This window comes from Myxine glutinosa, chromosome 2, assembly GCF_964187855.1.
Source record: "Myxine glutinosa chromosome 2, kmMyxGlut1.1, whole genome shotgun sequence".
Taxonomy (NCBI): Eukaryota; Metazoa; Chordata; class Myxini; order Myxiniformes; family Myxinidae; genus Myxine; species Myxine glutinosa.
The window spans coordinates 186281-199856 of NC_136262.1; the positions used below are offsets into that span (position 1 = coordinate 186281).

The window sequence follows — 13576 nt, forward strand, 5'->3', positions numbered from 1 at the left end:
ATACCACACTCATCGGAATCTGCCTATTATTAGCTGAGATATGACCATATTGGGGTTTAGCCTATATTGGTGGTGGCCATTTTGGATTTATGCTAATTATGGGGTGTTGACAAATCCAAATATGTGTGTCCCACATCAGGATTTGATTTAGTACCTATCAAAGGTCATCTGTGCTAAATTTGGTGATCTCTTCCAAAGGTGAACATTCCAAACCCTAAGACAGCTGGGAAGATGCTGAAAGCATCACACAAGGTATCTCTGGACGATGAAGGAATTTGAAATCGACGACGAAACCTACATCGATTTATAAATTAATCCATGTTAAGCACATCAACTCACTTATAAATTGATCTATTTTACTGGACAAGAGAAGAAGAAAAAACTCGAATTTTATGGTTTGAAAAAAAAATGGCTGTTTCAAATTTTGGATCATAAATGAAGTAAACATTGAAGGATTTGAGAAAGATGCATACTTGATAAGTCAGCAAATTGTCAGATCAACAGAAATAAAAAGTGCCTCCATCTTTCAAAGGTTTACCTCATAAATGATGACAATTGCAAGTGATATGCAGATTGCAAGAACTCACAGTAAAGAGGACAAAATATTTCTGGTTGCTCTCTCCCACACAGTTGTTCACCCAAGGGCAGTGATGATCCATCTTGCGTATGCATCGCTTGCAAATGCTATGGCACAAATGAGATACGTGTCACAAGCGCAGACAGATACCATGGTATCAGCACAACAATGGTATGGACTACATGGTACTTGGAAAGAGCTATTCATTGTACATGCAGTGAGATTGATCATTGGTAGCTCCGTCACAACCTTTAATGTGCTTTTCTCCATCTTTACTAAATGAGCGCTATCGCCCGCTGATCTCCATCATTTCTCATGCCTTAACACAGGTAAAATCCTATTAATATCAAGGGAGGAGCAAAACTCCCCTCCCTTTATATAAGGGATCGTTTCTCTCTATGCAGCTTTAACATGGGGACTGAAAATACATTTCTCGGCTTCTACTGGACGGAATCGGCTGCAAATTTCAGGAGTAAATGCTTTGTACGTCGAGGTAATATGTTCCAAATTTCAACAACGTCTGATCACCAACAACCTTCCAAATTTCCGCATTCTTGAGTTTTATTAAGAAAACCTCAAATTCACGTTGGTGTCTGTCTGTCCGTCCGTCCAAAATGTGTTGCGGCTCATATCTTAAAGGCCATACATAGAAAATAGCTGAAACTTGGAATATACATCGGCTAATACGTCTAATTAATTGCTATGGAAACAAATTAAAAATATGCATTCATTAGGGGGGTTTATGGGGGAGAGTGGGGGGAGGGGGTTTGACCCCTCAAAATAGGTATTAGCTCTCTTCTTCAAGACGACACACACGATTTTGAGGAAAGTTGCTCACACCTTCATCGCCGGTGATGTACCGAGGTATGTTCACGGCTTTAAAATATCATGGTCTGAGGGAGTCTGTGGGGGGTTTGAGTGACTGTTGCTTCTGATCCAGATGAGCTTCAGGATTCGCGTTCCTATTTTTTAAGAGAATCGTCTTGTTTTGAAATGCATCGACACTGCTATGGAGATCCACCACACCATGACGTCGATTCTGCAGCTTTAAATCTTCTGTTGTGGTTTTTAGAACCCTCCACTTTGTAAATATCTGTAATATTCCCTTATAAATAATCCCCTGTAAATATTCCCATTTTTGGTGTAAAGGTCAAAGGTCGCACCCTAGTTAGGCCACAAGCAACACGTAGCACACCATAGGCTTCTTCTTTAGTTATTTCATTAGTATGTGTTTCAGGTAAGGATCTGTTTCCAATAGTTGAATCTGCGTTGTATTAATCAAATAACCTAGGCCCCTTCAATTATCCCCAATCTCTCTCTCTCTCCAAGTGCCAGTAGCACCTTCAACAGGCTTGTCCTTCCCAATGCTGCCACATAATCTTATTGCCGTCGCAGCCGCCTCAGTGTTCGCTGCCTTTCGGTTGTTCCTGCCCGCTGCCATCAGCCACGTGGCAGAGTGGGAGAAGAAGGGAGGAGCGGCCAGGAACATAGGCGTGGCCCTATCAACGCGGCATGAGGGGAGGTACCAATGAACCCTCGCGACCAATCCGGGCCAAGGCGTGTTCACGAGTAGGCGGAGCGTAGCGGACGCGGCTTGATACGCGAGGCTTGTAATAAAAGCGCCGCCACGGACTACTTCGGGAGATGATTGGCAGACACCGAGAGAGATGCGCCAGGGAGAGAAAAGGAGTCAAACTTGAGAGAACAGCGCAGAGACGGCGGACGATAAGAACACTGCGCAGAGGATCGCTTGAGACAATCGTTTGTTGCGAACTGCCATTTGGTTTTGAGAGCGTTCGGCACGCTGTACGTACGCAGCATTGCAGCCCCTCGCATATGTAAGGTCCGGTCGCGCGCCAACGATACGCGAAGCTGCCTGCCGTTCTTCACCGCGGACCCGGAGCCTGGACGGATCCCATCGCCTGGAACCATCTGCCTGGACCTTCCTCCCCTACCAGCTACCATTCCGTGTGAGTCTGTCTGTTTGTCCTGGGGTCGTGATAAGTTAAGTCTGTTTAGATAAGCTTGCCCTATGTCCTTTTATTTCCTTCTTTTGTATATTCTTGCCTTTCGTTTCCTCTTCATTATTGTATCATAAATCCGAAGTTCTTTCTTTACCTGATTTCATCTCATCCGATCGCTTTCGTCCTGTCCCCAATTGAATATCGGTGGCACGATATAGGAACCGCTATAATGGGGTTTAGACTGCCGCTAACGGCTCGAGCTTCGGATTGCTAAACCGCTCGGCAACATTCCATCTTGTCCGTGGCTCGGGCAGAAGTATTGCCCTGCTTCCGACCGGAAGGAGCGCGATATCTCCTAGAACTCGGACGGCCAGCTTAATAGACGAGGGGATTAAACCCCCCCTCGGTAAGGGGAGCGCCGTAATCCGAGATCTGCAACAATTGGTGTCGGGGAGTGGGATTGGACCCGAACCAAATTTTTTAATCCATCTTAAAAATTTGGTCAAAATTACGGGCGGCCGAAATTTAGTATTTAACAACCAAATTTATATCGTGCCATGGATGGTCAAGGCGATTGGATGCCGGTGGGGGAGATAGAAGAAGGGGTAGAGTCGACCCAGGACCCCATGGAGGAGATGGGGGAGACAGAGGAGGAGGTTGAAGAAGGTGCGGTAGAGGGGGTTGCAGGTGCACAAGATGACGGCGCCTCGCACGTGGTCGCGGCAGCACAAGATGGCGGCACCTCGCACGTGGCCCGGTGGCCGCGCCCGCTGCACAAATCGGGGGAATGAATGTGCAGGACCTCATGGCGCAGATTCATGCAGCCATACAAATGGGGAATATGGGATTGAGAAATGCATTGAGGAATAATGATATGGGAAGCAAATTTGGGGGATTAGAAAACCAAATCGGGGGATTGAGAGACGGGTTAAGTAATTTTGAAAATAGAATGGGGGAGCGATTAGAAAGCCAAATTGGGGGGCTAGAAGGCAAATTAGGGGGCCAATTGGAGGACGTGTGTAGCCAAATTGGGGAAATGAAGGACGGGTTAATGGGATTGGAAAATAAGATGGCCACCCAGGAGAACCAAATGGAAGGGGTGAAGAATGGGTTAGAGGGGTTAGAAAACAATATGGAAGGCAAATTGAGGGAAATAGGGGATCAAGCCACCCGGGAAATCAAACAAATGGGGGAGCAGATAGAGGAGGTAAAAATCAGGCTACAAACTAAATTGGACACCCACAAGGGGGAGTTGGAACAGATGAGGGCGGCATCCACCAAGGAAATAGGAGAGATGGGGGAGGATATAAGGCGCGGGGTGAGCGAAGAGGTCGCGGGAGTACGCGACGAGGTAAGGCAGTGTGAGGAGCGCATGGAGAGAGAGGTGAGAAAGAGTACGGCGAGGTTACAAGGGGATATAGAGGAGCTGACGCTAGGAATGGGACAGCTGACAGTGGGACAGAAGGAGCTAGGGGAGCAGGTAGAAAAGAACACAGCGGTAATAGGGGGGTTGAAAGCGACGCAAAAAGAGATAAAGAAGGAATTAATGGCGACAAAGAAAGAATGTCAGATGGTACACGAGGGGTTGACAAAGAGGTTGGACGAGGTGACAGACATTGGAGACGAAGATAGACGGAGATAAAGGAGGAGGTGATGGAATATGTACAAGGTCGGTGCTCAAATCGTGATGGTGTGCTTGCTAACCAAATAAAGAGTTTGCAGATGGCGAAGGAGGTGCGGAGACGAGGTGCCAAGGTGAGTGGCGACATATGCGGAAATGTATATGGTGTGAGGGGAGATTCAGTCGGCTTGGGTGTTGGTTTGGACCCGGGTGTTCGTGAGATGCCGCTGGTAAAGTGTGCGACAGGTGCCGAGTGTGAAGGAGGAGGTGTGCGAGAATGTCCGACTATGGGGTGTGTGAGGAAAAAGTGCGCGCCGAGGAGTGAGTGTGCTGCCGAGAGCAAGTTGGTCGTAGCGCGTGTGCGAGGGGCACATGGAAGCGCGTAGTGGGGAGTGTTACAGAGGATGTAACGAGAGAGTGCACACCTGTGGTGAGTGTTACGGAGGGTGTGACGGGAAAGTGTGCGCAAGAGAATGCGCGAGAAAGGTGTGTAACAGCGGAGTGTATGGGTACAGAGTGCGCTGTTAAGAGTAAGGGTGAATGTGCGACCGAGAGTGGTGGTGAGAGTACTGAGAGTGACACGGAGCGTGAGTTGGTTGTGGCAGGTGAGAGAGAATGTACACCTGGAATGGAAGGATGCACACCTGGAATGGTAGAGCACGTATGGGAATGCACACTGGAATTAGTAGTGAGGCACGTGATTGGGTGTGCGGAAGAGAGCACACCTGTGGTTGTCACAGAGGATGTGACCGAGGAGGGGGCGCGAAGAGGTGTGTTGGTGAGGTGTGCGAACGATGAGTGTGTGCAAAGGTGTGCGGTGGTCAGGTGTGTGACAAAGTCTGTGAGCGGAATGAGTGTACCTGGGTGTGTAAGAGAAGGTGCAATGACGAGGAGCATGGGAACGGCTGGATGTAGGAGCAAGGAACGGGCTGCGGGGTGTGAGCATGCAAGTGGAGCATCGACGCTAAACGGCTTAGCGGTTAGATCGACGTTTAGCCGAAGCGGGCCCTCGGTTCGTGCCGGGCGTTGTGTGCCGCAGGAACCAGGGGGGATCGTAACTGCGGCGGTTTCGAAAGATCCGCCGTGCGGGATCCACGCCAGGCCGCGCTCTGAACGGCCGCGTCCGTGCTCCGCCAGGCGGAGCGGGCGGCCCGGTAGGAAGGGTCGTCATGGCGACCCCTTTTTGTTGCGGCGTTCCGGCAGGGCGAGATCGGGCCATTGGACGGCTCCGTGCCGACATGGTGCGTGGGATCTCGGCCCGGGTAAGCCCCCTTCCCTGCACTGAATGCCGGACGAATCCAACTGCCGGCACCAAACAACCCGCATTCATTGCTCGGCTTTGCAAAGCCGAGCTTTGGAGATGAATTGGCGCACCGAGAGGCTCAGGTGAGTAGACGTGTAATGATGATAGTGTTTTGGACCCGAAATTGAAAAGCAAAAATTTGATGATTGGCAAAGATTGGCAGATTGATGATTGGTAATGGTAGAGTGATTGGCAGATGATTGGCAAATTCTTGATTGGCTGGAATTTGGTGAGCAAAATTTATAGTGAGAGATACCCGATGTGGTGGGATGGCAACTCTGCCATCCCTCACAACGGGGGCAAAGGAGCACTAGTTATGGGGTTGGCAGTGAAAACTAGCCCGGGAGGGTTAGGATATCGTGTGTAGGGATCTAGAGAAGATGACCATAGGTAACGGTAAGGTTAGGTAGTGACAATGATACCTGTAGTGGGGACGCAGGTAGATTAGTTTGGATTATAATGACGAGGGAGCGCAATAGTTTAAAGGGGCGACTGGGAAGCGTGAGTTCCAGAGGGGAGTAGTTAGATGAGATGATGCCGTGTGTTTGAGAATCGAAAGTGTATTGAGCGTGGAAGTGTATGGAGCAGTGAGTGAGGAACGATTGAGATTGCACAGGTGTGCAACTGAACAGGTGTATGGAGCAGTGTATGAGTGAGTGATGGTGATGTGGGTTGTGTTGACCAAATGGTCCCAGGAGGAAGGAGGGTGCAGGAAGCACCAGTAGGAGTGATTGCACAGGTGTGCAACTGCAGGTGTATGGAGAATGGTTGTGTGAAATACATGGAGTGTGGAATATATGGAGTAGGGAATGGATGGTATGGAGTGAGTATGGTGGAAACTGTGGAGTGGAGTGGATGGTGCAAAGGTGTGGATGGGGGAAAGGAGGATGGACCCCATCACGAATACCCGGGGAAGGTAGTGTACGAGTTAGGTAGAGAGTACAGGTAAATTGTGGTTGGATATTGGCATCTGTGGTGCGTGGTGGAAGAATGATGGTTGAATGGGTGCATTCGTGTCGTGGAAATGGCTGGGCGTGTGGCCTGTTAGTATGTGTAGTTGGTTGAGCACTCCACCACTGTGAGGATGTCGGTCAGGTGAGGCCGCAGGTGGGCTCTGGGAGCCGGTAGAGTTGTGGATGGGGCCCGAGGATCCGGAGGACGGACCCGGGTAGCCCAGTGCCAGAGAGGGCACCGAGTGGGGAGAGCGCCAGAGGGCCTTCCCCAGTTCGATAGGTTAGGGTGAGGAGCTAGGTAAGCTCGGGTGGCAACTACAGTGGTGGAGGTGTGCAGGTGGGTAGACCTGCTGGGAGAGCTACACGACTCAGCCCGGAAATTGTGCAAGGGCACCGGGAGATGAATCGGGGGAGTGAGACCCCAAATTGAGAAGCACCACAGTTTGGTCAATGGGAATTGGTTTTTAGAACCCATAGTGTAAGTTGGCCAATGGATTGGCAGGGAAGACCCCGGGTAGTGTAAAGTGTGTTAATGTCAGTTAGAGGATAGTTAGGATGGAAATCTCCTCGGACCATCTGCATCCACTCACCTGAGGTGACGTACCTCCACACCATGCCAGGTTGTTTTTATTATTTTTATTGTGCAAATGTTTGGAATGTGAGACGCATAATGACGTGGGTGTGACATTGTGCTTTGTTGTTCCATCTCTCCCTCCTTATGAGGATTGATGATGAATTGGGTGATGGCAAATTTGGTTAGAGGGATTGTGGGGACGAATTTGGTGTCGGGGAAATATGGGGAAGACGTGACAGTAGTGACGAATTTGTAAATGTGTAGATTTTTGTACAAATGGGGAAAGGGCAAGGGTAGAGTAGGTAACAGGGGGGGGGTGACGTATGGTAGGGACGAGCTTTTCTCCGCTCCGTCTCCAAACGCACCTCGCCTTGCATTGCCTTGTTTGACGTGTACCCTTGTGACCTTACCCCTCGCTCACCTGTCTTCCCCCCCCCCCCCTTGTCTCCCACACGAGGACTGTGCGCCACTGGGCGCCGAGGGGAGCGTGCGGGAGTCCGCCATTGTGCGCCCGAAACTCCCGGAACCAGCTGTCTGCATCGATGCACCACCTTATGGACCACATGTCTGTGGCTGAGCACCACTGATGGACCCCATGGGTTGGGGCATGGCCCCTCTGCTGGAACCGGCCATGAAGGCCCGAGATCTTGCTGGCGGACCTTGGTCACAGGGCACCTATGCCACAGGTGAACCACACATAGTCGGCCCTGTGGGCCATAAATAAATAAAAGATGGACGCATTGTGTGCCTTTTTAATAGTCCAAATAGGCCGCCAGCAAAGAAGAAAGACAACATCAGGAAGAGAGCAATAGCCAGCAGAGGGAGCCGAAGAGGAAGACACCACCAGGGGTTTGGGTTTATTTTTATTCATGAACTGTGATGACTGTGCACCAAAGGGTGCTTTGTGGTGCTTGATGGTGTTTTGGTGCGCTTTTGGTGCTTTCTGGTGCGTCGATGCAGGGCAGACTGTCTCCCCCCCAAAAGAACAATCACAGGTCCTGGGTTGCGTTTTGTAAATAAAATAGCGTCAACTGTAAATAATGCTCCCCCATCGTTCATGTTTTAGTTTGAAAACCATTCCGAAATTCGGTTAGCTGTGGGTGTGAAACTGTTAGGTAGGGTGCAATGCAGCAGCGGGACATACTTATTTGTGTTTTAAAATTGTCACACTCAGGGTCAGGTTAAATGTAGAGGGAGGTACACCTACGTGCCACACTAAAAGTAAAAGTAATAGGCCCGGGACGTGCCTAAGAGGAGGAGGGTGCAGTGTTGTGGATATGAGAAGTGTTTTTTTTTATTGTGTAATGAATTGTAAAGACCACCCTCCTGCCTCCATTCTGTGTATAAAGGTCAAAGGACGTCCCTTAGTTAGGTCATATACAATCACGTAGCCAAATCATAGATTTCCTCCTTGTTGGTAGTTATTTCCTTATTCTGTGTATTAGGTTAAGGCTATGTCGTCCATTAACTAATACTGCATTGCACCGAAGTGGAATAAGGTAGTATCCCCTTTCAATTTCCCCAGAACCTCCATTGAAATCCCCTTTTGTCAGCCGCATTACAAATTCCTCTGCGCGGTTTGCTGCATTCCGCTGTTCTTTGGGCTTGTGGTTTTTGCCGCAGCTGCGTGGCGGTTTTCACCGCGACTCCATTAGCCACGAGGTCATCTCGGAGCAGAAGGTGGGAGGAGTCGGCCCAGCGCCAGGGACAAGGCGTGGCCTAGCCAACGCCTCCTCTAAGGGCGGGGTCGGTGAGCCCTCGTGACCAATCAGGGCCGAGGCGAGCTCACCGATGGGTGTGTCCTAGCGGCCGGCATCTTGATCGCCAGGCGCGCTATAAAACGCGTGCGCATGCGTCAGAACAGTAGTTGTTGGTGGTTAGTAGTTGGTTGTTGGTGGCTGAAAGAAGAGAGAGCAAGCCTTTTGAGAGTTGAGTTGAGAAAAGAGTTGGTTGTTGGTGGCTGAAAGAAGAGACAGCAAGCCTTTTGAGAGTTGAGTTGAGGAGGAGCACAAAGGGTCGAACGAGAGTGGCGTTGGAGACACCAAGGTTTTCCTGCCAAGAACGCGAGTCGACTCATGGAGCCGGACCTCGACGCCTACAGTGGCCAGGGCCTTCCCATTCCTCCTTCCAGCCGATCCACTCTGCAATTCCCCGTGTGAGTCGGTCTTTGTTTGTTCTGTCCTGGGTTAAGTAAGACTGTTTATAGGCAAGCTAAGGTGCACTGTGTCCGCTTCTTCTTCTTCTGTTTTTATTTTATTATCCTTCCTCCTCCTTGGTTTCTTTTAATTGTGTAAATATTAGTAATAAATTATATTTGTCCTTCATACCTTTTGTCTCCTTCTTCTTCACATCCTTCGTCGTCATCTTTTACAAATTGAATACCTGTGGCACGATTTGGCCAACGTTTCGGAATCAGGTTAGTGAATGCTAATGACTCGAACTTCGGGTTGCTAAAAACCGCTCGGCAACTAGACCATCCAAACCGGGGTTCGAGCGGGAGTCCCTCCCTTGCTTCACGGTCAGGAGTGGCACTCAGGTCCTTGGGACTTTTTGTAGACCAAATACCCTGGCTGCTCCCGACCGGAAGGAGCGTTGGGACCCCCAGAACTGACGTCGGTCAGTCGCGGACAAGGAGACTCATCCCCCCTTCTTAAGGGGAAAAGGCCGACGTAGAGATCCGTAACAATATATATATATATATATATATATATATATATATATATATATATACATATATATATATACATATATATATATATATATATATACATATATATATATATATATATATATATATATATATATATATATATATATATATATATATATATATATATATACATATATATATATATATATATATATATATATATATACATATATATATATATATATATATATATATATATACATATATATATATATATATATATATATATATATATACATATATATATATATATATATATATATATATATATATATATATATATATATATATACATATACATATATACATATATACATATACATATATATATATACATATATATATATATACATATACATATATATACATATATACATATATATACATATATACATATATATACATATATATACATATATACATATATATACATATTGTTACGCAACCGTGATTAACACCACAGTTACGGATGGCCGATTTGCGAGACTTTAACTCCCGAGTCAAAAACTCAATGGCGGATTAAAGCTCAACACAAAGTTAAACGCGCGGAAGGGCAGACGCAGCAAGCTCCGCAGCCCTATCTATTAAAATGAAACACCCAGGAAACTGCGTTCAGATATATACAGAAAATAATACAAGGATTTATTATGGAAAAGTAAAGCCAGTGAAAAAGCCCGCCGGTAAATCTAATATCCTAGATCGGGACGTCCCCACACGACTGACAGCAAACACGATACGAGGGAGATTATGAATACGAAAATAATACGTCACGTCGTTCAAAATGTACGCGGATGCGGCTTATCTGTCTTTCGTCGTCTTTGTGGCGGCCGTCCAACACCGCTCCTTTCGGCCCGATCGCACACCACGAGGTCCCTCGCTCCAAGTCCCACAAGGCCGAGCACCACGCACCAAAAAGCACCATGCGTCGACGACCTCCAACGCGGGCACAAACTCCACTTGACCAGGGACAGGAAGGACTCCTTTGATAGCCACTCGACTCGACTCTCTGCGGGAGTGCTGGCAGCCAAGTGCCAACTGTTCAGTGCCAACTGTTCAATGCCAACTGTTCAACGAACTGCTCCCACGAAATGCTGCCTCTGCTGAGTCCTGTGTGCCCTGTGTGCTCTGTGCAACGAACTGCCTCAACTCTAACTGCCTCAACTGCGAACTGCCTCAACTGCGAACTGCCTCAACTGCGAACTGCCTCAACTGCGAACTGCCACGAAATGGCGTCCGACCGTCCTAATATCTCTGGCCGATGACGTCACATTGGCGCACTCCTCAGCCAATCATAGCCTCCCAACTCGCCGGCTCGCCCAGGTCACGCCCTCTGCGGCATGCTACTCCTGACATCTCCCGTCCGCGACCCCGCGGTCCTTGTGTAACACGTGCCAGGCGAGGTTTGTAGGCCTTGGAGGTGCAAACGGCGGCGGCCAACCGTGGCGGTGTTTTTGGCCTGGTTTCCTGTCCATTTATTACGAAGTCAATGTCAGGGAAAGGAATTATTTAATGTTGCGCTAAGGACCTAACTAATGTTTATGTGGTTTGCAGTGCCATAATGGACAAAGGTTTGACTACTAGGTGAGACTCACAGGGGCGTTACCTTTAATCCCTCACTATTTAACACTCGAACCTCCAGGTAGGTCCACAATCATACATCTTCCCCCGACGAACGCCTAAACATCAAGAACTTATTACATGTAGAGTCCCTGTCACGACAGCCGAATACCTACCTATTCAGATCTACCTAGCTCTAGATGTTGCTCTACCAAATTCATAACACAGCCCCCCCCCTGGAACCGTAGCTCCTGCAAGGTTCACCGCAGGCGCTACCATTCCAGCCTTAACACTTACTGTCACACACTTAATTAACCTATGAAATAAATCAGGAAGGGCTGTGGGAAGTGAGTCGGACTACCTACCTACACTTCCTTAACATGCTGAACCCCTTAACCATCATGCAAGTATGTACATTTTCTTCGTTGTTCCTGTGGAGGGAGGAAACAAACAACACACAACACTAACTTAACCACAAAACTTAACCATCTTTCCAAAACTCAAAACTCTAACCTTTGTACATACCCCGGTCTACAGACCGCGTCCCCCGGTGGATGCCACAAGACACAACCTTACCTGCGGGGCCATCCCCAATGCATCCCCCTAAATTTCCACGGGCCCTGTCCAGATGTTACAGGTGAGTGACATGGCTCGGTGGATTTCGCCCACATTCATGCAACACAGACCCCTTAACCACTCATTCTCATTCCATAGGTCATCAGGGCATTTCAAAAATCAACAAAGCACTTATTTCAATACACCCCCTGCAGGACCATGGCATTGATGTCATTCACGTGTGTGTGCATTCCTCAACTAGGCAGCGGGGAGGTACCGCACAAAAAGATGGTGGGGGCGCATCAGGCTGTGGTGCCCGCAGTCCCAAAAACAAGTCAACCGACTTACAAGTTCATTGCCCCCCCCCCCCCCCCTTACCTCTTGGCCCCGTGACAGCCCAACAGCCCCTTTCCGCCGTTACCTCGCCGGTGAGGGTCTCCACACACACCAGGCTCCTTTGCCTCCTGCTTTCGCGCAGCAACACGGGTCACCGGGGGACTCCCTCACCCCGCGGCGCCCAACCAGACCCTCCACCGACGAGCTCCAATTTCCAGTTACCACCGGCTGCCAGGGGTAATTGCCGCAGAGGGGGGCCCGTGGGCATCGCTCCTCAGAGCTTGCTCTGTACCTGCGGACACACACACCTTCCCCACCCACAAGACCCCAAAACACACTTCCTCCCCCGCTGCCATTCAATTCTCCACACAACTCAGCACAATTCCACAATTCCATAGATGGTGTAAAAGGTGTTACAAGGCTTGCCATGGCCTGCCACATGTGAAATCCCCCCAGTTCACATTTAAACCATCACATCTTCCCAAAAGCACATTTCCAAAAGCACAATTATCACCCCTCATTATCTCCAATAATCATCACTCACTCTCCAGGTTCCACTCTCACGACCACATCAAAACACCTAACCACAATACAAAAACATACGCCACCCACAAGACACTGTGGCTCCCATTCCATCCCCTCACCGGCCATGTCATCACTCTCACCCGCCTCCCAACTCCAATTTACATGTCCCCAATTTCCAAAGCAAGTCCTGAAGCCTGGGACAGTACTCCTCAAAACACTCACCTCAAGTGCAGGTAGTTGCAGGTTGGTCAGGTTCAAGATTGTCATCCACCACACCTAATTTCCAAAATTTCACATTGGGCCTACCAAATACTTCCAAATTTCTCTTTTGTCCCCACTACACTGGCAGGTATGTGGATCCGCATCCAACGGTGATCATCACTACACAACTACTTATGGCCATGACAGCTCTGCACCTCTACCGTGCAAGGGTCACCGGGACAAGGTGAGCAGTCAAAACGCCAACATGGCCCATGTGTGTCCATAAGGGTGCGACCCACCATCCATCCTTCGGCCCCCCTGCGAGGAACACAGCTGTAGCAGCCCCAGCTGGCCAATGTGGTGAGCACTTGCTGCCACAACACACACTACTGCACACACAACCTCGGCCCTGGGGGGCACGGTCGCAGTGCGTGGCATCCCTACAGCCACGTCCCCTGCACCTCCCCATCATCCCCCAGTCCGACTACAGAACTGCAGCCCCCCAGTGCTCACCCACACTTGACCACACCAAGGTCCAGTCAACAGCCATGCTCCACCAGGAGACCCACCCAGAAGACATGGTCCACACACCTCGGACACGCACAGCACCACGTTGACCCTCAGGCTACACAACTACATCCCCATCATCCCGCGTCCCAAATATCAGCACAGTTGCCCCCGCAACCAGTTGAAAGCTGTG

At 49.1% G+C, this 13576-nt stretch overlaps 1 protein-coding gene across 5 annotated transcripts in view; it reads right to left on the reverse strand.

The window, feature by feature from the left end:
* Positions 1–13576, reverse strand: part of LOC137422108 (palmitoyltransferase ZDHHC3) — a 203976-nt gene that overhangs the window by 146997 nt on the left and 43403 nt on the right. For all 5 annotated transcript variants that reach the window (XM_078772891.1, XM_078772893.1, XM_078772892.1 and 2 more), the window contains exon 4: positions 588–684. In XM_078772891.1, the coding sequence (XP_078629017.1) occupies positions 588–684 (97 nt within the window). The remainder of the gene's footprint in view (positions 1–587; positions 685–13576) is intronic.